The 21,870-nt window shown below is 42.4% G+C and overlaps 2 protein-coding genes across 2 annotated transcripts in view; one reads left to right on the top strand and one right to left on the bottom strand.

Annotated features, from left to right (window-relative positions):
- Positions 1–7,205: 7,205 nt before the first annotated feature.
- LOC123505331 (metabotropic glutamate receptor 6-like) lies at positions 7,206–12,267 on the bottom strand. The gene is made up of 9 exons (XM_045256521.1): positions 12,015–12,267; positions 10,718–10,873; positions 10,279–10,369; positions 9,899–10,015; positions 9,555–9,697; positions 8,584–9,333; positions 8,130–8,244; positions 7,413–7,636; positions 7,206–7,296 (listed from the first exon to the last, which is right to left on the bottom strand). The coding sequence occupies exons 2-8, from the start codon at positions 10,871–10,873 to the stop codon at positions 7,458–7,460; spliced, it is 1,551 nt and encodes a 516-aa protein (XP_045112456.1). The 5' UTR covers positions 12,015–12,267; the 3' UTR covers positions 7,206–7,296; positions 7,413–7,457.
- An 850-nt stretch (positions 12,268–13,117) lies between these two features.
- LOC123505328 overlaps positions 13,118–21,870 on the top strand; it is a 13,380-nt gene continuing 4,627 nt past the window's right edge. The window contains exons 1-6 of the mRNA XM_045256517.1: positions 13,118–13,455; positions 16,672–16,834; positions 17,138–17,266; positions 18,448–18,614; positions 19,520–19,642; positions 20,977–21,056. Of these exons, the coding sequence (XP_045112452.1) occupies positions 13,453–13,455; positions 16,672–16,834; positions 17,138–17,266; positions 18,448–18,614; positions 19,520–19,642; positions 20,977–21,056 (665 nt within the window). The 5' untranslated portion in view covers positions 13,118–13,452. The remainder of the gene's footprint in view (positions 13,456–16,671; positions 16,835–17,137; positions 17,267–18,447; positions 18,615–19,519; positions 19,643–20,976; positions 21,057–21,870) is intronic.

The raw sequence follows: 21,870 nt of genomic DNA, 5'->3' as shown, positions 1-21,870 counted from the left end.
AGGATATATCAATTTGCTGAATTCAGACATCAATAGTTTAATTTGTTTAAGTAAATCTTCAGAAATTTTAGCAGTACTGCTAAGACTACCTTCATTCAAGCTCTTCTTAACATAATTTCTTACTGAGTGTTACCCTTTTTTTTTTCTTATCATGCTGCACATCAGCTACTACTGCTACTATTACTACTGGTACTATTAAGTCTGATAACAATATTGATTGTTTTTTTTTTTTTTTTTTTTTTTTTAAGCTAGGTTGCTAAGGGATTGACAGAACTTGAGGCTTCTTTGTGGGTCAATGAACTAAACAATTTGAGAAGCACTGATGTAGACCATTCTGATCTCATAGCTAGCTAACAAGAATTTATGATTTGCTCTTGCAAAACCTTTCATAACAGAGGCAAAGAGTTTAATTGCTAGCCTTACACATTGCTAGATTAGTATGGGGGCATTCCTCATACTTAGTTTCTGCTAGGTAAATGAGATATTTGTGATGAAGAATAAGACAAACTCAAATTATCTTGATTAGGAATTTAAACCCTATGTCCTATTGATAATAAGATGACCATGCTAAATTGAAAGAGATGGAGGAAATGACCACCAGCCTCAGGTTAGTACAGTGATTATGTGCTGGTCTGGCATTGCTAAAGTCGGCAGATTGAGTCTTGCTCTGGCTTGTGAGTGTAAACTGTTTACTAGGAGATTACTGCTGTGGTTGGAGCACCACAGTGGGGAGTTGGGTTCATCTGGCTGACATTCTGGAAAACATCAGATGTGATAACTTTTGACATAGAATTCTCAGATGAAATGTGACTGCAGCTGGTGCAGCATTTTATGTTGTTAATAACATGATTTAATAAGCCATGACTGTTACCATTGCAGCACTGTGGGGAGTGCTGTGGGGACCAGTAATGCTCATCTGGTTAACACATGTTTTAGGCGACTGCTCTTTTTAGTTTGTAGTTAAAGACTTGAGTAAAGAACTGGTTGTTCATTATAGAAAACTCAGGAAACTTAATCTTGGTCAGTGCTTCTTAGAAATCTAACAAAGGTAATTCAAAAGTGTTAAGTTAATTTTGGTTCCAATGATGTCTTGGTATTCATATCACTAAATTTGTCAAAGAATAAAGAAAAAACAAATTCCTTGTTCCAGATGTTGAACATATTTTTTTTTATGTGGAGGATATAAATGAGAGCAGCATACCCTTGGGTTTACAAATGAGTTATTGAAAAGCCAGACAAAGATGAAAGCTACAAGAAATTGTCCTGCCATTATAATTTTAACAAAGTAATTGTAAATATCAGTATTTTTAGCCTGAATTTCCAAGAAGTCTCAATTACCAGAGAGAGGGGGAAGTAGGGATGAAGGAAAAATGAGAAGCATAGGGGTAGGGAGGGGGGATTGGAAGGGGGATGTGGAGGGAGGAGGAAAGAAGGCAACATGAGATAGGTCAGAGACAGCTCTAGCCAATGACAGCTGTTACAGAAAGATGACATTCACTTTTGTTAGAAATACAGATAGTAATACTGCTTCATCAAGTAGGGAGCTGACTCTACTTTGTCATTTATCATTACGTACAGCTGTAGCCAATTAGCAAGTTTTTTGGATTTCTAAAGAACTTAAATAATTGATGAAAGGATTAAGTTTATAGAAATACAGGAAAAAAATTGTTTTCTGTGTGCCAAGTTAGGGCTTTTGAAGACAATTCTTATACTTTTATACTTTATGTGCATAAATCTACGGAGAGTTTTTACAAATTTCACAATACGTATTATATGGGTTGCAGAAGATTGGGTCTGAAAACCATTTAGTTCTTGTCGAGATAGTTGTCTAATAAATGATACTAACAGCTTAGAACAGGACTAGAGGGTGTTGAGACTGAGTTTTTTTTATGAGTAATACTATTAAATTTGTTAAGTGTATACGCAGACCAAGATCTCCCGTTTCCATATCCTCACCCACTCCCCTAACCATTCCTTCACACCTCTTCATCCTTTACACCGAAGCTGTTCTTGTCAGGCATCCGTCGTTGTTTTCTCCGAACCAGGTAGCTAAGGCGACCATGGCGCTGGTGATGGTGGCTTCGTTGGGAACCTACGTAGTGGGGCCCTCGGTGGTGAAGGCGCTCTCGGAAGGGGCTGCCGCTGCCACCGCTGCCACACCCAAAGGGGAAGGCCAGAAGGATGCCGCAGCCACCCAGCAGTTGTGAGGGTAATGTCTGGTTAGCCTTGATTGGATCCATTACAAGTCATACACAAGTCGGAGATGAGTAGAACTTGTCACCATTTGTTTATTTGACTTTGTTGTATATTTTTTTGTGAATATTGATACTACTTCACTTTTACCTCATTATCATAGGTGAATTTTTTAAGTATGTACAGTACTTGTCCTATTTTGGTATGCAACGTCACACACATTCTCAAACAAGATTTTAAATATCAGGAATAATTGATAATCTCTTCTTTGCCGTCACTTCTTCATATTCATAAGGACAAGAGAAGCTTATCTGTACCTTGTTGTGTGCGTCGTCACGAGCCCAATAAATGTCATGCAGTAGTCTCGCTGTCACCGCTCATTTTCCTCTAGACACCCGAGGTATAAAATAAGGTTGGGTGCACACGAGCCACTTTTTTTTTTGTGGTCAGTGGCCGCCACACACACACACACACAAAAAAAAAAAAAAAAAGGTCAAAATAGAAAACATCTCTATAGCTACATACATACGGGCCACTTTTTGTGGCAACCACAAAATAGTGGTGAGTAGTGGCGGGTGGGTCCATACTTCCGACCTCACAACTGTGGCCCGGCCACAGTGGGGTGCGATAGAAACCGATATTTACAATTGCAACATGCACACGAGACACTTTTAGTTGCCGCCACTTTGTCACCCGCGTCAGAGTCAACTATTCTTTCCGCGAGTGAAGAGGATGGAAGAGATGTTTAAGTTGTGAGACTTTTTTTTTTTTTTTTTTTTTTTTTACGTAGGGAAGAGGGCCAGCCAAGGGCAAAAAAAAAAAATAAAGTTAAAAAAAGGCCCACTTGAGCGCTGGCTCTCCAAAGATTGCAAAAAGTGTCTCGATACCTCCCTCTTAAAAGAAGACAAGTTGTAGGAATTCGGAAATACAGATGCAGGGAGGGAGTTCCAGAGTTTACCAGTGAAAGGGATGAATGATTGAGCGTACTGGTTAACTCTTGCATTAGAGAGTTGGACAGAGGGATGAGAGGAAGAAGAAAGCCTTGTGCAGCGAGGCCGCAGGAGAAGGGGAGGCATGCAGTTAGCAAGATCAGTAGAACAGTTACCATGAAAATAGCGATAAAATATAGAAAGGGATGCAACATTTCGGCGGTGAGAAAGAGACTGAAGACAGTTAGTCAGAGGAGGGAGTTGATGAGACGAAGAGCTTTCGATTCCACCCTATCAAGCAAAGCTGTGTGACTGGAACCCCCAAACATGCGAAGAGTACTCCATACAGGGACGGATAAGGCCCTTATACAGAGTAAGCAGTTGGAGGGCGAGAAAAACTGTCGGAGACGCCTCAGAACACCTAACTTCATAGAAGCTGTTTTAGCAAGAGATGAGATGTGAAGTTTCCAGTTAAGATTATGAGCAAAGGACAGACCGAGGATATTCATTGTGGAAGAGGAGACAGTTGAGTGTCATTGAAGAAGAGGGATAGTTGTCTGGAAGGTTGTGTCGAGTTGATAGATGGAGGAATTGAGTTTTGAGGCATTGAAAACTACTAGATTTTCTCTGCCCCAATCGGAAATCTTAGAAAGATCGGAAGTCAGGCGTTCCGTGGCGTCCCGCGTGATCTGTTGATTTCCTGAAGGGTTGGACGTCTCTGAAAGAACGTGGAAAGATGTAGGGTGGTATCATCAGCGTAGGAGTGGATAGGGCAAGAAGTTTGGTTAAGAAGGTCATTAATGAATAATAGAAAGAGAGTGGGTGACAGGACAGAACCCTGAGGAACACCACTATTAATAGGTTTAGGAGAAGAACAGTAGCCGTCTACCACAGCAGCAATAGAGCGGTCGGAAAGGAAACTTGAGATAAAGTTGCAGAGAGAAGGATAGAAGCCGTAGGAGGGCAGTTTTGAAATCAAAGCTTTATGCCAGACTCTATCAAAAGCTTTTGATATGTCTAACGCAACAGCAAAAGTTTCACCGAAATCTCTAAAAGAGGATGACCAAGACTCAGTAAGGAAAGCCAGAAGATCACCAGTAGAGCGACCTTGACGGAAGCCATACTGGCGATCAGACAGAAGATTGTGAAGTGACAGATGTTTGAGAATCTTCCTATTCAGGATAGATTCAAAACTTTAGACAAGCAAGAGATTAAAGCTATAGGACGGTAGTTTGAGGGGTTAGAACGGTCACCCTTTTAGGAACAGGCTGAATGTAGGCGAACTTCCAGCAGGAAGGAAAGGTAGAAGTCGATAGACAAAGTTGGAAGAGTTTGGCCAGGCAAGGTGCAAGCACAGAAGCACAGTTTTTGAGAACAATAGGAGGGACCCCATCAGGTCCATAAGCCTTCCGAGGGTTTAGGCCAGCAAGGGCATGGAAAACATCATTACGAAGAATTTTGATTGTAGACATGAAATAGTCAGAGGGAGGAGGAGAGGAGGACAAGCCCAGAATCGTCCAAGGTGGAGTTGTGAGCAAAGGTTTGAGAAAAGAGTTCAGCTTTAGAGACAGAAGAGATGGCAGTGGTGCCATCAGGATGAAATAAAGGAGGAAAGATGAAGAAGTGAAGTTATTTGAGATGTTTTTGGCTAGATGCCAGAAGTCACGAGGAGAGTTTGAGTTTGAAAGATTTTGACATTTCCTATTTATGAAAGAGTGTTTGGCAAGTTGAAGAACAGACTTGGCATGATTCCGGGCAGAGATATAAAGTGCATGAGATTCAGGAGATGGAAGGCTCAAGTACCTTTTGTGGGCAACCTCTCTATCATGTATAGCACGAGAACAGGCTGAGTTAAACCAAGGTTTAGAAGGTTTAGGTTGAGAAAAGAATGAGGAATGTACGCCTCCATGCCAGATACTAACACCTCTGTTATGCGTTCAGCACAAAGAGATGGGTCTCTGACACGGAAGCAATAATCATTCCAGGAAAATCAGCATAATACCTCCTCAGGTCCCCCCAACTGGCAGAGGCAAAACGCCAGAGGCACCTTCGCTTTGGGGATCCTGCGGAGGGATTGGAAAAATAGGACAAGATACAGAAATGAGATTGTGATCGGAGGAGCCCAACGGAGATGAAAGGGTGACAGCATAAGCAGAAGGGTTAGAGGTGAGGAAGAGATCAAGAATGTTGGGCGTGTCTCCAAGACGGTCAGGAATACGAGTAGGGTGTTGCACCAGTTGCTCTAGGTCATGGAGGATAGCAAAGTTGAAGGCTAGTTCACCAGGGTGGTCAGTGAAGGGAGAGGAAAGCCAAAGCTGGTGGTGAACATTGAAATCTCCAAGAATGGAAATCTCAGCGAAAGGGTAGAGGGACAGAATGTGCTCCACTTTAGAAGTTAAGTAGTCGAAGAAATTACTATAGTCAGAAGAGTTAGGGGAGAGATAAACAGCACAGATGAATTTAGTTTGAGAGTGACTGTTAAGTCGTAGCCAGATGGTGGAAAATTCGGAAGACTCAAGAGCGTGGGCACGAGAGCAAGTTAAGTCGTTGCGTACATAGACGCAACATCCAGCTTTGGAATGAAAATGAGAATAGAGAAAGTAGGAGGGAACAGAGAAGGGCTACTGTCAGTTGCCTCAGACAGCTGTGTTTCGGTGAGGAAAAGAAGATGAGGTTTAGTAGAGGAGAGGTGGTGTTCCACAGATTGAAAATTAGATCTAAGACCGCGAATGTTGCAGAAGTTAATGTAGAAAAAGTTGAGGGAGGTGTCAAGGCATTTGGGGTCATCAACAGGAGAGGTGTCCGACCTGGGGACATTTTGGTCCCTCCCAGAGGGGACTCAGAGGCATTTATTTCGGGTCCCATTTTTTCTTTTAAATTTTGATTTTGAGTGAAGGGTGTATGTGTGGTAAGTGTATGTAGTTTCGTGTGAAGAAGGAGAGTTGTCATTAGAGGGTAGGCTGTGACTGCCCCCTTGAGTTGTGAGACACAAAGGGAAACATTCAGCGAGATCACAACTAGCTTTAATGGAAGGTTCACAGCACCCCCTGAACTAGTGCTAGTGCTATTAGATCTCGCTGGGAGTAAGTTATTGTTACGGTAGGTGTCTACTACCTCCTCCTGAGAGACTGTGGAGCATTGATTGCACAGGTCCAGAAAAAAACCCTTGGACTTTATGATTTCCAACTGAAAGGAAACAGCGATAAGAATATTAAAGAAAAATTGTGGACAGTTGTGTGAGGCGGTGGTCTCAGACTGGAGTAATCTTTTGCCTGGAGCAAGAAATGAGAAAGATAACGCAATATACTTTAAAAGAAAAATATTGTTCATCTGTAAATTTTATGTTACGCCTGTCTGCTTGTCAGTATCTGTCTGTCTGTTTCTGTGCGTTTGTCTGTGTCTGTATGTCTGTCTCTTGGTATGTATATATATATATATATATATATATATATATATATATATATATATATATATATATATATATATATATATATATATATATATATATATATATATATATATATATATATATATATATATATATATATATATATATATATATATATATATATATATATATATATATATATATATATATATATATATATATATATATATATATATATATATATATATATATATATATATATATATATATATATATATATATATATATATATATATATATATATATATATATATATATATATATATATATATGTGTGTGTGTGTGTGTGTGTGTGTGTGTGTGTGTGTGTGTGTTTATAGAGTAAATATTTCTTATTACATGATAACACTGACATCAGTGGCCGCAACCGAGTGGATCATGAGCAAGTTACACCTACTCACCACTTTTCGTGGCGGCCACTTTTCGTTGCGACTACCGACCATAAAGAAGTGGCTCGTGTGCACCCAGACCCAGGTTGACGCGTTATGTATGTGTGTGTGTGTGTGTGTGTGTGTGTGTGTGTGTGTGTGTGTGTGTGTGTGTGTGTGTTAATTTTCTCAGTACTTCGTATGTATAGCAAGGCTTCTGATTGCGAAAAATCGAAGTTTGAATTGGAGTTCAGAGATATGCGTAAATTGCATTAGTTAGTTTATTATTGTCTTATATTAATTATTGTCGTAGCAAAATTTGATCTGCTTTCAGTGGTGTCGGTGGTAATGATCTTCCCTGGGAACAGAAAAATACTCCAGATTAGCATATTAAAAAGTAATATATGGTTTAGTATTGGTCAAAATAGACATTCGTGACACAAAAATGGAAAAATAACTGGCGAGATGTTTTACTTGTTACAGTATCGTGCTGTGATGCAGTCAGTTTCCCCGGCACATTTAATTTCTGTGGGGAGGCTTGATGGCGCTGTAGACGCAGATGAGGGTAGAGAAAAGGAAGAACATCACCATGAAGGTGAAGGCCATGGCATAGGCTGCCAGTTCCCATCGAGACAGCTCATTAGCGTCTGGCACCACCCAGTTCCACCACTCGGCACCGCCCAGGATGTTTATGCCTCCTGGTGCCATAGGGGTGGGAGTAAGGCACTCGTAAAAGGGATGATGAAGTACATTGTGGTATAGAAAAGTTCATTTAAATATCTGTGATATTTACAACTATGAATAGTTCCTGAAGGACCTACAGGTAAAGGTTAGGGCGTGACAGAAAAAAAAAAGTGAGGTGGGTATTCAATACAAGTGTGGAACTAAAGCACTTCACGTCAGTGACGTGATAAGAACATGTATTATATAAAAAAAATCCAAAGCATGAAAGATGAATACTTGAAACATTCTAAGATGATTGATAGGAAGGGCAGAGTGTCAGTAGGTATTACAAAGACAATAAGAACTAGAGTTCAGAATATGGACACAAACACTTTTTAGATTTGCCATTCAAATATGAATGGCTACCGTGTAAATAAGGAATCTGTCTTACAAAGATGTGATGATCTTTATTTGAATTCTGTGAGAACCAGCAGCACATTAGAGCAACGTAAGGTGCAGAAAACTCACTTGTCGAAGTAGGAGAGTCCTCTACGGGGAGGTGGCAGGGGCATCGGGTGCCACATCGGGTTTCGAGAGGCTCCAGCAACCCAAGCACCGCCGAGGACTCGTCTGCCTGGCCAACCTGCAAGGGAGCGACAGGGGTGGACTAAAGAACACAAGGATATTCCACTTAGTGTATAGATAATGTATGTACAAATCTTCTTTTATTTAGTCGCCCAGAGGAATTCACGTTGCTAGATTCCTGCGTGTTACGAAGGCATAACGTGTTGTTAACCAACACGTGGCTTGGGAGGGCTCACTGGCATGCGTTATGTATAAGAAGAAACGAGGAAATATACGAGGTAATGAAGTGTAATAACATAATTGGGAAATTAATATGTAGATCAATTCTGTTACAGTACTACATGTAAATAAGAGTACTACTCTCGTTTCATAGAACCTTCCACTCTTAAACACTGACCTGTGTAAGGTTGCCATCTAAAAGCAACTTGACTCTGTAGCGAGGCAGATCTTCACTCCCAGCGGCCAGACCCTCTTCGGCCAGCTCTGGAAAAGCCATCGTGGCCACCTCTTGCAAGGAGGCTGTCGTTAATAATTCTCGCCATACAGAGGGCTCCAGGGACCTCAGTGCTGGACAGAGGTCGCTTTGCTCATTACAGTGGGATGTTTTTGCCTTGCGTAACGCTTCAACATACATCAACACGGCAGCGATAGCGGCTGGGGCTGCAGCATCGTAACCGAAGTAACCGCTGCATGATTCACAGGCAGATACTGCTGCCAAGTAGCGACGGCGGAGGGAATCAGCCTCGTTCATATCTCGTTCCAGGTAAAGCTGAAATTCAGACAGGATTGGAGCCATGCGCTGAAGGATGAGTGTAGGCGTCTCTAGCCCGGCCAGCTCCACTTGGGGCACAGGGCCTCCCGTCTCTACGAGAACGATAAGGTCTGTGAGATCCCCAATTTGACTGAGAGCCTGAGCCAGACGCTGCACCTCGTGACGTGTTCCCAGGATGACCAGGGCGCCTGGGCTGCCCCGCAGTTTTCCGGCCAAGCGAATACCGTCGCTAGCCTCAAGCACTGTCTCCACACAAATGTACATGTATTCAGCTGCTGTGATGAAGTGCTCGGAGAGCGTCCTGCCTTCCAGATCGGCCGTGTGCACCACGCTTACGGCAGACACTCCGGCGCCATTAAGTACGTGAACTGCCGCCTGTAACACAAATGCTAGATATGTATTAGTTCACATGCTGGAGGAAATAGGTAATTGATATTGATACAAGAAATCTTTGAAACCTATGTATTACCAGTCATATCCCTTGTGGCCGAAATGAAGTTATTCTATTGTAGCCTTTCCTTTAATTATATAGACAAAAAAAAAAAAAAAACACACAAAGAGATCCACTGTTCATGAACCGCGACGCACTCACTAACCTGTGCGGAACGTTGGGGCGCTGGGGAGAGGAGGTCGATGAGGCCGTCAGCAGCTGCTGGGCGCGGGCCGTATGCCACCAGAGGCGTGCCGAGGGTCTGTGTGGCCTTGCTCACTGCTGACGCCGAGTGTATGTCACCGGGACCTGTGCCGCTCAGGGAGAAAAATATGTGTTGGTGCTGCATTGTTTTGTTACTGTTTATAGCATACTAGGGGATGAACGCTGATTGACGATTTTGTGGTTGAGAGGAAGGAAAGTCGTAGAATGCTGCATAAGAGTTGACTTGCAAAGCCAGAATGTTTACTGGTAGTTAGTTTATGGCACCTGTAACAAGTTGCAACTCACCCAAATAACCAAGGGTGAGAACTGGCTCAGGACACGCGAAGGCATCAACCATCCAGGCTTGCATTGCCACCTTCACACTCAGTCCCTCCAAGCTGCAGGTGTCCGCCACTCGGAGCCCTGTACATCTCTATACCATTATTCTTCATTCACCTATGTTACAGTTATTCAACTCAATATTGTCATTGTCAACAATGATCCGCCACCAGTAGCAACTTAATAAAAAGATAAAGTGTTAAAGGAATACAGAACCTTTGTAAAGATTACACGACTTACAGTAGGAGACACCCTGGTGGAGACCGACAAAGGAGTATGGGGAGACGAGTTAAGAGGATGGTGTATGAGGGACGGGAAGGGTTCAGTGAATTGGGACGGAGGCTCACCCAGGTTGACTCCAGGCACCAGACTGAGGTGGTTCACCTTCTCCACTGCCAGCTTGGTAGCCTCCATGATTTGTACTGATGTGAAGTCCAGCTGTAGAGGAGGCGAATTGGTTGTTTTTGTTTTTGTTGTTATTGTTGTTGTTTTATTGTATGGTTATTTTGGGTATGATATGACAGCGATAGCAACAACGATGATAATAATATTAATAATGATAGTAATAATAATAATAATAATAATAATAATAATAATAATAATTATTATTATTATTATTATTATTATTGTTATTGTTATTATTATGTTGTTGTTTTTACGAGAATGTGGTGGAAGTCCGGTACTATAGTGGCAGGAACAATGATAGCAAGTGCAGGAATCTTACTGTCGGGCATAGGATGGTAGAGGCAGGTGTGTGTTGCAGCGGCAGGTATTGCTGCTACTCACCTGGTCACACTGCGGGCCGTGGTGGAGGGGCAGAAGCATCGTAATCGCCGCGTCACCCTTCACAGCCTCCACCACGCCTTCAGCCGCCAGGCACTCCCCCGCCGCCCATCCAGTGCCCATGGTACACACCCACGCCCACACCACCACCGCCAGCATCTGAAGGAATGTTCTGATGATTTTTTTACTTATCATTTGGTAATTATATTTAGTTGCCTTGTGAAGATGTGTGTGTGTGTGTGTGTGTGTGTGTGTGTGTGTGTGTGTGTGTGTGTGTGTGTGTGTATGTGTGTGTGTGTGTGTTTGTGTGTGTGTGGTGTGTGTGTCCCGGTGTGCCATGTTTCTGCGAAGGATGCCTGATTGCAAGGTGGTTTCGTGGTGGATTAGTATTAAGAGGTGGTGGTGGACGCATCCATGCTTGCTAGTGTACAGTTTATATTATGTAAATACGAGTATACATAAAGAAACTACTGTTTGCTGACAACATTCAAAGCGAGAACCTCGCCATGCACTGTGTTGCTGTGATTACAATGGTGCTGATGCAGTGCACAATAGCATGACGCGTTGATCAGAGGCTGCATGTTGGCAGTGCTTCACTTTGCAGCTCAACGAGAGGTGAATGTTAAAGCGATGAGTGGCTTACAGTGGTGTTACCGTCCTTTCCTCATCGTCCCCTCACATAAGCCGTCGCACCAGGGAGCTAACAAGCTCCACGGAGGACTTTAGCCTGGGCCGGGGTAAGGAGGGCGGTGCGGCACTGCTGATTCCCGGCAAGCTCTACAAGCCGATAGTTGGTTTAATTTAGTCCATCGTGATGTAAATAATAACGAAACGTTCCTTCACTGAATACATAAGTAGGTTTGTATTATTTATGGCCATGACTTGAATGATTTCTTTCAAAGTGAAGTTAAGGTTTCTGCCAAGGTTGGAGGAAAAACGAACTCCAGTAAAACAATTTGAATTCTGTTTTTGCTCATGCAGTACGTCATGTAGGAGTCCACACAGAAGGTGATACTGCAACACTAGATGTTATGCTTACATCTCTATATGGTCACACGCTTGACGCACTGTGCTAGTGCTTTCTTGGATATACTTTCATCGGTACTTTCTAATAGAATTAGAAAGTATGATGCAACATTTTTATGGCTTTAGATGTAAACTGTTCGGAGTTGTGGTGATGGGAAGTAGTGGCGTATGCACAGATTTATTTGATTGTTGTTTAGGAGTGTGAACACAGATGAAAGCTTCAACACGTGGATATCACTGATGGGAAATATGATCCACCGCCTGCTTATCTTACCTTCACGGTGAGGATGGCTGCACCTACTTCCCTCACACCTCCGTGCAAGCCCACGACTAGCTTATGGTCTGCTACATGCACAAGCCCAGCGGTGGCTCACGTTGGCTGCTCAGGGAAGCCCCACCGCAGGAAGATAAGTGGGTGTCTTGCGAAGATCACGGCCAGGCGACACGTCTTGTTGGTTCCTTCTTTATTCACACACTCCTCTGTTATAACTAAGACTACTCTTCCGGTCTTCGCCTATTGGCACACATGGTACAGCCCACACAAAACCACCGCACGTTATGTGTGTGTGTGTGTGTGTGTGTGTGTGTGTGTGTGTGTGTGTGTGAGAGAGAGAGAGAGAGAGAGAGAGAGAGAGAGAGAGAGAGAGAGAGAGAGAGAGAGAGAGAGAGAGAGAGAGAGAGAGAGATTTTTCTTTGTAAAATCTCAGACACCAATCAAACAACTCCTGCGGTACGCTGTTCAGCTAATCCTCATAGGTGTCTAGTAGTGTGTATGTATCGAGTGTGTGTGCAGGTAATGTGTGCAGCGAGCCTTAATTCTCCCAACAGGATTTGTTTCTGTTGGATAAGTAGAAAATCAGATAATGAAATAGCTACATTATTATTATTATTATTATTATTATTATTATTATTATTATTATTATTATTATTATTATTATTATTATTATTATTATTATTATTATTATTATTATTATTATTGTTATTATTGTTATTATTATTACTATTATTTGGTATTTCTGTATTGAGTGAGTTAGAGGGTTCGTATAATTGTAAAGTATAGCAGCAAGAGAAAGTAAGACAGCATGTGAAGTAAGGCAACAGAGGATGTGGCGCTCGTACTGTTTGATGCCACAGGGTAAAGTCCTCTCGATGTTAGTCATTGAAGTGTCTCATTCAAAACAGCGTCGCCACCCATGACCAGCATTCAAAGCTTCCCCATCTCAGGGCGCAACCTGTATTGTGCTGATCGTGTAAGGTACTTTTTTTTTATATATATATATATATATACGATCGGCGATGCAGTGGGAAAGTTGAGGAAGCCAGTCATGTTGTCGAGGGGAAGACTTAGGAATGAGCGCGTTGGGTGTCTGCCCCTCACTGGCCACAGCTCCATCGCCCCGCCTTGCACCAGCACCTGCATACACTGTCTCTCCCCGCCGTCACTTGCTAAGGTGGAGAAGAGGACGGCGAAAAAAAAAAAAAGGATAAAAAAAAGTCCAGGGACAGTATTTTTGTTGGTTGTGTAGCGCTGCGGCTACGAGCCTCAGTCATTACAGGCGAATTAATGTCGATTATTTTCTGTGTTCGTATACGTGTGTTTTGTCAGCGAAAAAAAAGCGAGTTGCGTTTTGCTTGCTCAAGAGATTCCTTGTGCAAAGCAAAGGGAAGAGCGTGGGTGAGCAGATCTAGCAGCAACAGCAGCAGCAGCCCTCATGGTTAGTAGCACATATGTTAATCTTGTCCATTGGTGAACACAAACACTTAACATATATATATATATATATATATATATATATATATATATATATATATATATATATATATATATATATATATGTATATGAAATCCAGATGATTTGAATTTTACTGGTATGATTTTGAATATTTTACTTTTTTATTATGACTTAGGTACAGGACTCGATTGTACTGTGACGCGACTAACCATTAGTTCATCAAGAGTCGTGGTCAGGGAATGACATATCTATTTCATGCAGTTCTCTACGTCCGACTTGAAATGCGGTAATCAAAATGACGACTGGAGATTTTTTTTCCTTTTAAAATTCGTCAAATAACAAGTAGATTACAGTGCCATACCTTGATTGATCTACCTTTGATGGTAAGGACGATTCTGGTTATAAATGTTCTCATAAGGAAGAGAACGCTAGTTGTGAAGCCAATGAGTGAAAGTTAACGGAAACTTGAAAATACAAGGGCAGCCTTCATTTTGAGGACGAAAAATGTTTTTTGTTGATCTGGCATTCTTTTCTCTTGTGTGTGTGTGGGTACAGTAAATGGCGGTTTTCAGACAAAGTGGCGCAGATACTGAGATATACTTACAAGTTGACGTTATTTTGTATTGACAGATTATCGCAGGCGTGTCAACAAAGTAGCGTGGGCCATGACATGTGGTCTTTAGGGAGGTTTCAAGAAATTTATCTCATTCTTTTGGTTAACTCTCTCTTCCCTGTTAGGGGATTAGTATCCCAATAAGTCTTTTTGTTTATTTCTTTTTTTTATTCTATTTTACTTTATTAATTAATTTATTTATTTATTTTTTTTTGCCATTGGCCAGTCTTTCCTTCTTACATAAAAAAGTTTCACATATCCGTGTCGTCTGCTCTCTTGCTGTGCTTGAAGAGGGAAGTGGTGGAGGTGGACACTTGAACCTTGAGTTGATCTGGCGGCGCGCAAGCATCCTCAGGAGACTCAGATGTGTGTGTGTGTGTGTGTGTGTGTGTGTGTGTGTGTGTGTGTGTGTGTGCGCGCGCGCGCTCGCTCGAGCGCGAGTATGATATTTGTAAAACTTACGACTTCGGAAGCAAAAGAGAAATATAAGAATTTTATGAACGCGAAAGTAGCGGGCATTCTTAAAAAGAGGAAGAAGAAAAAAATGCCTATATAACTGTAATTCATATGAGTATGGTGTCCGTACAAGTGCTGGTCGACATTCTGCTCTTCACCATGCCTTATATGGTGACGGTTCCCCCATGTCTCTCTTATATAAAACCTGGTGGCTTACTGATAATTGATCCTGTTGATAAATCTCATTTGCTGGCATGTGTGTTGGAGAGGAAGTAGAGCAATACCAAGTTTGTCTTATTCTTGTTACCTGAATCTGGTGTTAAATGAATTCCCTCTTAATACGGAATTTCTTAAGCAGGTAGCGTGTGTGTGTGTGTTTCACTGTTTGATCTGCTGCAGTCTCTGACGAGACAGCCAGACGTTACCCTACGGAACGAGCTCAGAGCTCATTATTTCCGATCTTCGGATAGGCCTGAGACCAGGCACACACCACACACCGGGACAACAAGGTCACAACTCCTCGATTTACATCCCGTACCTACTCACTGCTAGGTGAACAGGGGCTACACGTGAAAGGAGACACACCCAAATATCTCCACCCGGCCGGGGAATCGAACCCCGGTCCTCTGGCTTGTGAAGCCAGCGCTCTAACCACTGAGCTACCATGTGTGTAATTCATTGTTTTTTCACTGTTTGATCTGCTGCAGTCTCTGACGAGACAGCCAGACGTTACCCTACGGAACGAGCTCAGAGCTCATTATTTCCGATCTTCGGATAGGTCTGAGACCAGGCACACACCACACACCGGGACAACAAGATCACAACTCCTCGATTTACATCCCGTACCTACTCACTGCTAGGTGAACAGGGGCTACACGTGAAAGGAGACACAGCCAAATATCTCCACCCGGCCGGGGAATCGAATCCCGGTCCTATGGCTTGTGAAGCCAGTGCTCTAACCACTGAACTATCGGGCCGTGTGTGTGTGTGTGTGTGTGTGTGTGTGTGTGTGTGTGTGTGTGTGTGTGTGTGTGTGTGTGGCTGTGTGTGTGTGTGTGCTCTTGCATATTCTGAAATGATGGTGATGCATACATGTGTGATACCATAGTGAGCCTGCCCCTTTCCATGCACTGCGGCAATTCACGCCTCGATGTGCTTTTTATCTCTTTTTTCTATCTCTACTGTCTATATACATTTTTCTTTGTTTTTATTCCGTCTTTCCCTATTCTCATACCTGTCAAAAATTAGAGCTTGTTTCCCTTATACTTTCTGCTGAGAGGTGATAACTTTTTCTTTCTTTTGTATAAAGACCCATGGGTTTCAGACTTCAAGATAAAGCATCTGTGAGCTCAATTTACAAATCCCAAAAAGTAATAACAACAGTTAACATACATATAAAGTGTTTAGACAATTTCATTTTAAAATCGATATCTTGACGTATTGATATCACGGCAAATGAATGAAGGAATCATCGACAGTCACGGCAAGGATGCAAATGATTCATGAAAATAAAGAATAAACAAATAAATGAATATATACATAAAATAGATAAATAGATGGAAAAGAGATGAATAGATATGGACTGACTAAGAGATAGATAGATAAATAAATGGATAAATAGATAATATATAGCAGATAAATAGTTCAATAAATAATTTGAAAATGAAGAACTCGAAATTACTTCAAGTAATAGGCACGAAATAGTCAGTTTCATGAAGATTCTGAGCCGTAGTGTGGCGGGCAATAATGTACTGCTGACTGCCTGCACTCTTGCACTGACGGCATATGCTTGGAAGAGTTGCGTCCCTGACAGGGCAGCCAGCAGTGTCCAGACAGTCTTCCGTTTATGGGGTGGCCGATAACTTTCAGGAAGAGCAATTAGGTTAAGCCGTGACTAAAGAAACAGACACGAGCGGGCGGAGAAGCACTTCCTGGCTTGAGCATTCCGGTGTACGTACATACCTTTCAGCTACTTGTCAGCTCTGCCCCGCCGTTAGGGTCACGTTAAGCCGGTGGTGACCTGCCTTGCGGTTTACATCCTTTTGAGACAGCGACAGGAAATAGCTGCATGTTGGTGGATTGCTTAGGAATGACTAGTACTAAAGATCATTTATCGTATTTCATTGCAGTTGCCTAAGTGGATGGAGTGGCAGGTGCTGGCGGCGGCGGTGGTGGTAACCGTAGTAATCCCTTCTGCAGCATCTGCCTTCTGGGATATCGCGCCCACCCCACCGGAGACCTGTCCTGGCGTGCGCACTTTCCTTGCCGCCCCTAGCGACGTGTACATCAGCGGTGAGTGGGCGTGTTGGAGGGGGCGGGTTGAATTCTAGCTATAGTTACCAGTAAATGAGATTATTTCCATGCGGATTCATTCTCTCTCTCTCTCTCTCTCTCTCTCTCTCTCTCTCTCTCTCTCTCTCTCTCTCTCTCTCTCTCTCTCTCTCTCTCTCTCTCTTTTGCAACTTTTTGAAATTAAGGTGTTACAACTGTACTGTGTGTATGTGTACACACACACACACACACACACACACACACACACACACACACACACACACACACACACACACACACACTGACAAGACTGGTGTCATGCAGGGTTGCTGGCAGTGCATGATGGTGGGAGATGTGGTCTGGTTGACCCCGTGGCGGTGCAGCTATTGGAGGCCGCTCGCTGGACCTCCTTCAAGATGGGGCAGATCAACTTCATCCCAGGCGTGAGTCTTGGTAAGCTACTGGTGATTTTCTTACTCTGCCGCCTTGTGTGATAACCCACTAATCTGTGGCGTTTGGGGGCTCACTATGACTATGTATATAATGTCCTGGTCAGCTGCGATTCATGTGTCAGATGTCTCCATTGCTATCACAAGCATACATTATTATTATAATTACTCAAAAGTAAGTTTGTACAAATGATTACTGGCTCTATAGGTACAGAAGATACATAGCATAAATATGAATCGTGTAGTCAAAAACGAAAGTTCATACCAGTCTTAAAAGACACACGGGTGAGACTTGACAAAAGGCGATAAGTAATGGTGACAACATCCAGTGAATCTTCGCGTGTCGCGCCGCGTGGAGACTCAACATAAAAACTCAAGAAGGGAAGCAATAAGAAACTATTACTAGTAAGCGTACGGGTGACGTGACAGCCTTGTATAAAAAAAAAAAAAAAAATATATATATATATATATATATATATATATATATATATATATATATATATATATTGTCACCATCATCCTTGTCTGTACATTTTTCAGATCTTTAACCCTTTCAGTACTGGGACAAACCTTTACTTTGAGATTTATGTACGATTAATCCATTTTATTGACATTAGAAAGAGTCTACGGAGGTCACAAGATTAATGGCCACTGTCTTCACTATTTTAATTCCCCACATAAGTTTCTGAAGCTTTATGAAATCAAATGGTAAACAGAATGAAAATGGAAACGCGTCATCGTACTGAAGGGGTTAAAGCTCCTTAGATAAAATGAGTGTTGCCTGAGGGACGTGCTATGAACAAAATGTGTTCAGCCTCGTCAAAAGGAAAAAATATATATTAACTTAAAATGTTGACGTGTATCGAGTCCGGCACGGTTGGGAGGCTTATAGTGAGATGCGTGGCCCGAGCAGAAGAACAGTAAGTTGGCTTCCGGCCCTGATGAAGCCTTTGGGGAATGGAATGTGGCACCCGGAACCTACATGTTTATCAGGTTGTGTGGTATACAATGTGTTGAACTGGAAAGCCAGATAGCCCTGGAAAGTGTTCTTTATTCTTTAATAACTATTTCTGTCTCATCACCTTCCTGATGACTTCGTAAAGAATATATCCTTTTGCCTCAGACAGCATTGTATTAGATGAGTTGAGGTAACCCCGCTGTTCTCCTTGTCTTCCTTTCCGGCAGGTGTAAATGTGTATGACACGTGTGGTGGTCGAGAAGCGACGCTGCGGGCGGCGGTGTCGGCGGTGGTGGAGGGCGGCTACTTGGATCCCCCTCACTGCCGCCCCGCCCCCCACGTGGGTGTGCTGCATACCCATGTGGACCATCTCCAGCTGCCCTCCTTTCTGCAGGTGAGTGCGAGGCGATTCAGGTGTTCGCTTCTAAACTGCATCTACTATCTGCTTGAAATGCACGACGTCACGTGGAAGTTTGAACACGATGAATGTCACGAAGCACAGTAACACACGAGGTGGTGCTAAACATTCACCGGTAGAAAATGCTTGACTGGCGTAAAGTGACGCTGATAAGCATACTCACCACTGTGGCATGCTGTCTGACCTTGCACAACGTTACTCAAACGAGTAAGCCTAATGTGTGGAATTCTGTCTTAGTGCCGCCTTTAGAACTGGTGCGGATTGTATCGCACATACGGTATTTCATTCCTCTTCAAACCACGCACCGTGCACAAGTCACTGCTCGTTATTGTGTCAACTGCTATCCGCTGAGTAATAAAGTTATGATTACGCTCAACCCACGGCAGCTACTTGATGAATGTCTCATTGTAAGAATTCAAAACTCTGCACCGCTTGTACTGTTCTGGTGAATGGTGATTTCCTATGCGCTGGTCTTCTTTTATGCATTAGCGCCTATTACGCCTCCTACGTGTTCGAGATGTCAGCGCCATCATTTCGTTTTCGTTGCATAATTTACCTCATACATACATTAACTCATTTATACCCACTGTCTTCCTCATTCCATATCATTCGCTCCCTTCATCAACACTTCACCACATCCACATCCACATCACTCACACAGCCACCATCACCCACATACCATCGTTATCTATGTACCTTCATTTACACGTTTTGCTCCCTCTTGGAACTATATTTGTTGGCTTTATACGCTTCCTGCTTCCTGCTTCTCGGTATACATTCATCTACTTTAAGCAATCGAATCTCGAGTGAAGAGGTCACGTTTTCTTCACGCGCTTGAGAGAAAGAAGTCCTGCATTTCACCACTGTCTTTCGTTGTACAGGATGTGGGAGTTCCTTCGGTGGGCGTCGATGAGGAGGATTTCTTGCCGCAACTGGAGGCCCTTATGCCCCTCCTGCTGCGGGTGAACTGGACCTCCGTGGGTGTCGCCGCTCCTTCCATCCAGGTCAGCACAAATAAAGGGCGCTTTTCTGCTGTCATCTTGTAAGGCATATTACATGTGTCACGGTTGCTCTGCGTGATAGCATTAACCTTGTATTAACCATTTCACTAGGTTATGTAACGATTCACAACACTTAAATCAAGAAAAAGTGATCGACAAGAAAGAAAGAAGAAAAAAACAGAAAGAGTTGATTTTAGCAATTTCTAGTTAATATAGTGTTTTGGAGGCGGGTGTAGAACAGAAAGAAATGTCTCGGAGTTCTTAAACATTGGGAAGAACATGCGTTAATGTTGCGTGTTGTGGTGACTTTACAAAGAATCTTGGTGTTTAGTTGCCAAAGGCGGCGTCACGCTACCACTTTTCCGTCAACTTTTTCTGTCAACTTTCTGAAGATTGTCAACTTTGGTCGACGCCCGTCGTCACACACAAGCTCGCTTCCGTCTTTGTCGTGTTTGTCAACTGTAAATAAGCATGGCTACCCCTTCACCGCCAGCAAACCCTTGGTATTTTTTCGTTGCTATTTTTGGCCTTTAATGCTCTCTATAAGAAATTCTTCAGACAACTTTGTCCACTCATAAACAACAGAGTTGCTCATCTTGGCCAGTTGCTACTCGGAAGTTCTGCCTTGGAGCGTCGCAATCCCAGAGAAATATAAACAAACAACTAAACCACTTTTCACTGCTAGGTTAGAAAACACACACACACACACACACACACACACACACACACACACACACACACACACACACACACACACACACACACACACACACACACACACACACACACACACACACACACACACAGATGACCGGGGTTCGATTTCCCGGCCGGGTAGAGATATTTGGGTGTGTCTCCTTTCACGTGTAGCCCCTGTTCACCTAGCAGTGAGTAGGTACGGGATGTAAATCGAGGAGTTGTGACCTTTTTGTCCCGGTGTGTGGTGTGTGACTGGTCTCAGGCCTATCCGAAGATCGGAAATAATGAGCTCTGACCTCGTTCCGTAGGGTAACGTCTGGCTGTCTCGTCAGAGACTGCAGCAGATCAAACAGTGAATTACACACACACACACACACACACATATATATATATATATATATATATATATATATATATATATATATATATATATATATATATATATATATATATATATATATATATATATATATATATATATATATATATATATATATATATATATATATATATATATCTTAGAGAAACGTGTGTTTATGACAAAACCTTTTATCTCTATTTCGTATTCCTTTGGGACGTCAGTGACTCGCTGTGCGACGTAAAAAGCCGGGCAGGTAGTGACACGTTCTCTTCCTCAGGTACTGCGGCAGTTTGGTCACATGGCGGCCAGGTACCGCATCTGCGTGGGAGCTGAGACACTGTTGCCCTCCGTCACAAGGTTAACATTTTTCTTCTTCTTCTTCTTCTTCTTCTTCTTCTTCTTCTTCTTCTTCTTCTTCTTCTTCTTCTTCTTCTTCTTCTTCTTCTTCTTCTTCTTCTTCTTCTTCTTCTTCTTCTTCTTCTTCTTCTTCTTCTTCTTCTTCTTCTTCTTCTTCTTCTTCTTCTTCTTCTTCTTCTTCTTCTTCTTCTTCTTCTTCTTCTTCTTCTTCTTCTTCTTCTTCTTCTTCTTCTTCTTCTTCTTCTTCTTCTTCTTCTTCTTCTTCTTCTTCTTCTTCTTCTTCTTCTTCTTCTTCTTCTTCTTCTTCTTCTTCTTCTTCTTCTTCTTCTTCTTCTTCTTCTTCTTCTTCTTCTTCTTCTTCTTCTTCTTCTTCTTCTTCTTCTTCTTCTTCTTCTTCTTCTTCTTCTTCTTCTTCTTCTTCTTCTTCTTCTTCTTCTTCTTCTTCTTCTTCTTCTTCTTCTTCTTCTTCTTCTTCTTCTTCTTCTTCTTCTTCTTCTTCTTCTTCTTCTTCTTCTTCTTCTTCTTCTTCTTCTTCTTCTTCTTCTTCTTCTCTCTCTCTCTCTCTCTCTCTCTCTCTCTCTCTCTCTCTCTCTCTTCTCTCTCTCTCTCTCTCTCTCTCTCTCTTCTTCTTCTTCTCTCTCTCTCTCTCTCTCTCTCTCTCTCTCTCTCTCTCTCTCTCTCTCTCTCTCTCTCTCTCTCTCTCTCTCTCTCTCTCTCTCTCTCTCTCTCTCTCTCTCTCTCTCTCTCTCTCTCTCTCTCTCTCTCTCATGACATAATGTATTACCGTAAACTTTCAACAAAAAATGTAATGGCT

The sequence above is a fragment of the Portunus trituberculatus genome, chromosome 18 (genome assembly GCF_017591435.1).
Source record: "Portunus trituberculatus isolate SZX2019 chromosome 18, ASM1759143v1, whole genome shotgun sequence".
NCBI classification, from domain to species: domain Eukaryota; kingdom Metazoa; phylum Arthropoda; class Malacostraca; order Decapoda; family Portunidae; genus Portunus; species Portunus trituberculatus.
The sequence above is the reverse complement of the archived record's forward strand: the minus strand, read 5'-3'. Positions and strand labels throughout refer to the sequence as shown.

Coding starts and splice junctions, on each gene's coding strand:
- LOC123505331 (XM_045256521.1), bottom strand. CDS start 10,873: ATGCTGGCGGTGGTGGTGTGGGCGTGGGTGTGTACCATGGGCACTGGA. Junction 9,698..9,898: donor TCTCACCCTTGGTTATTTGG/GTGAGTTGCAAC, acceptor TGAGCGGCACAG/GTCCCGGTGACATACACTCG. Junction 9,334..9,554: donor CGCCCCAACGTTCCGCACAG/GTTAGTGAGTGC, acceptor TTTGTGTTACAG/GCGGCAGTTCACGTACTTAA.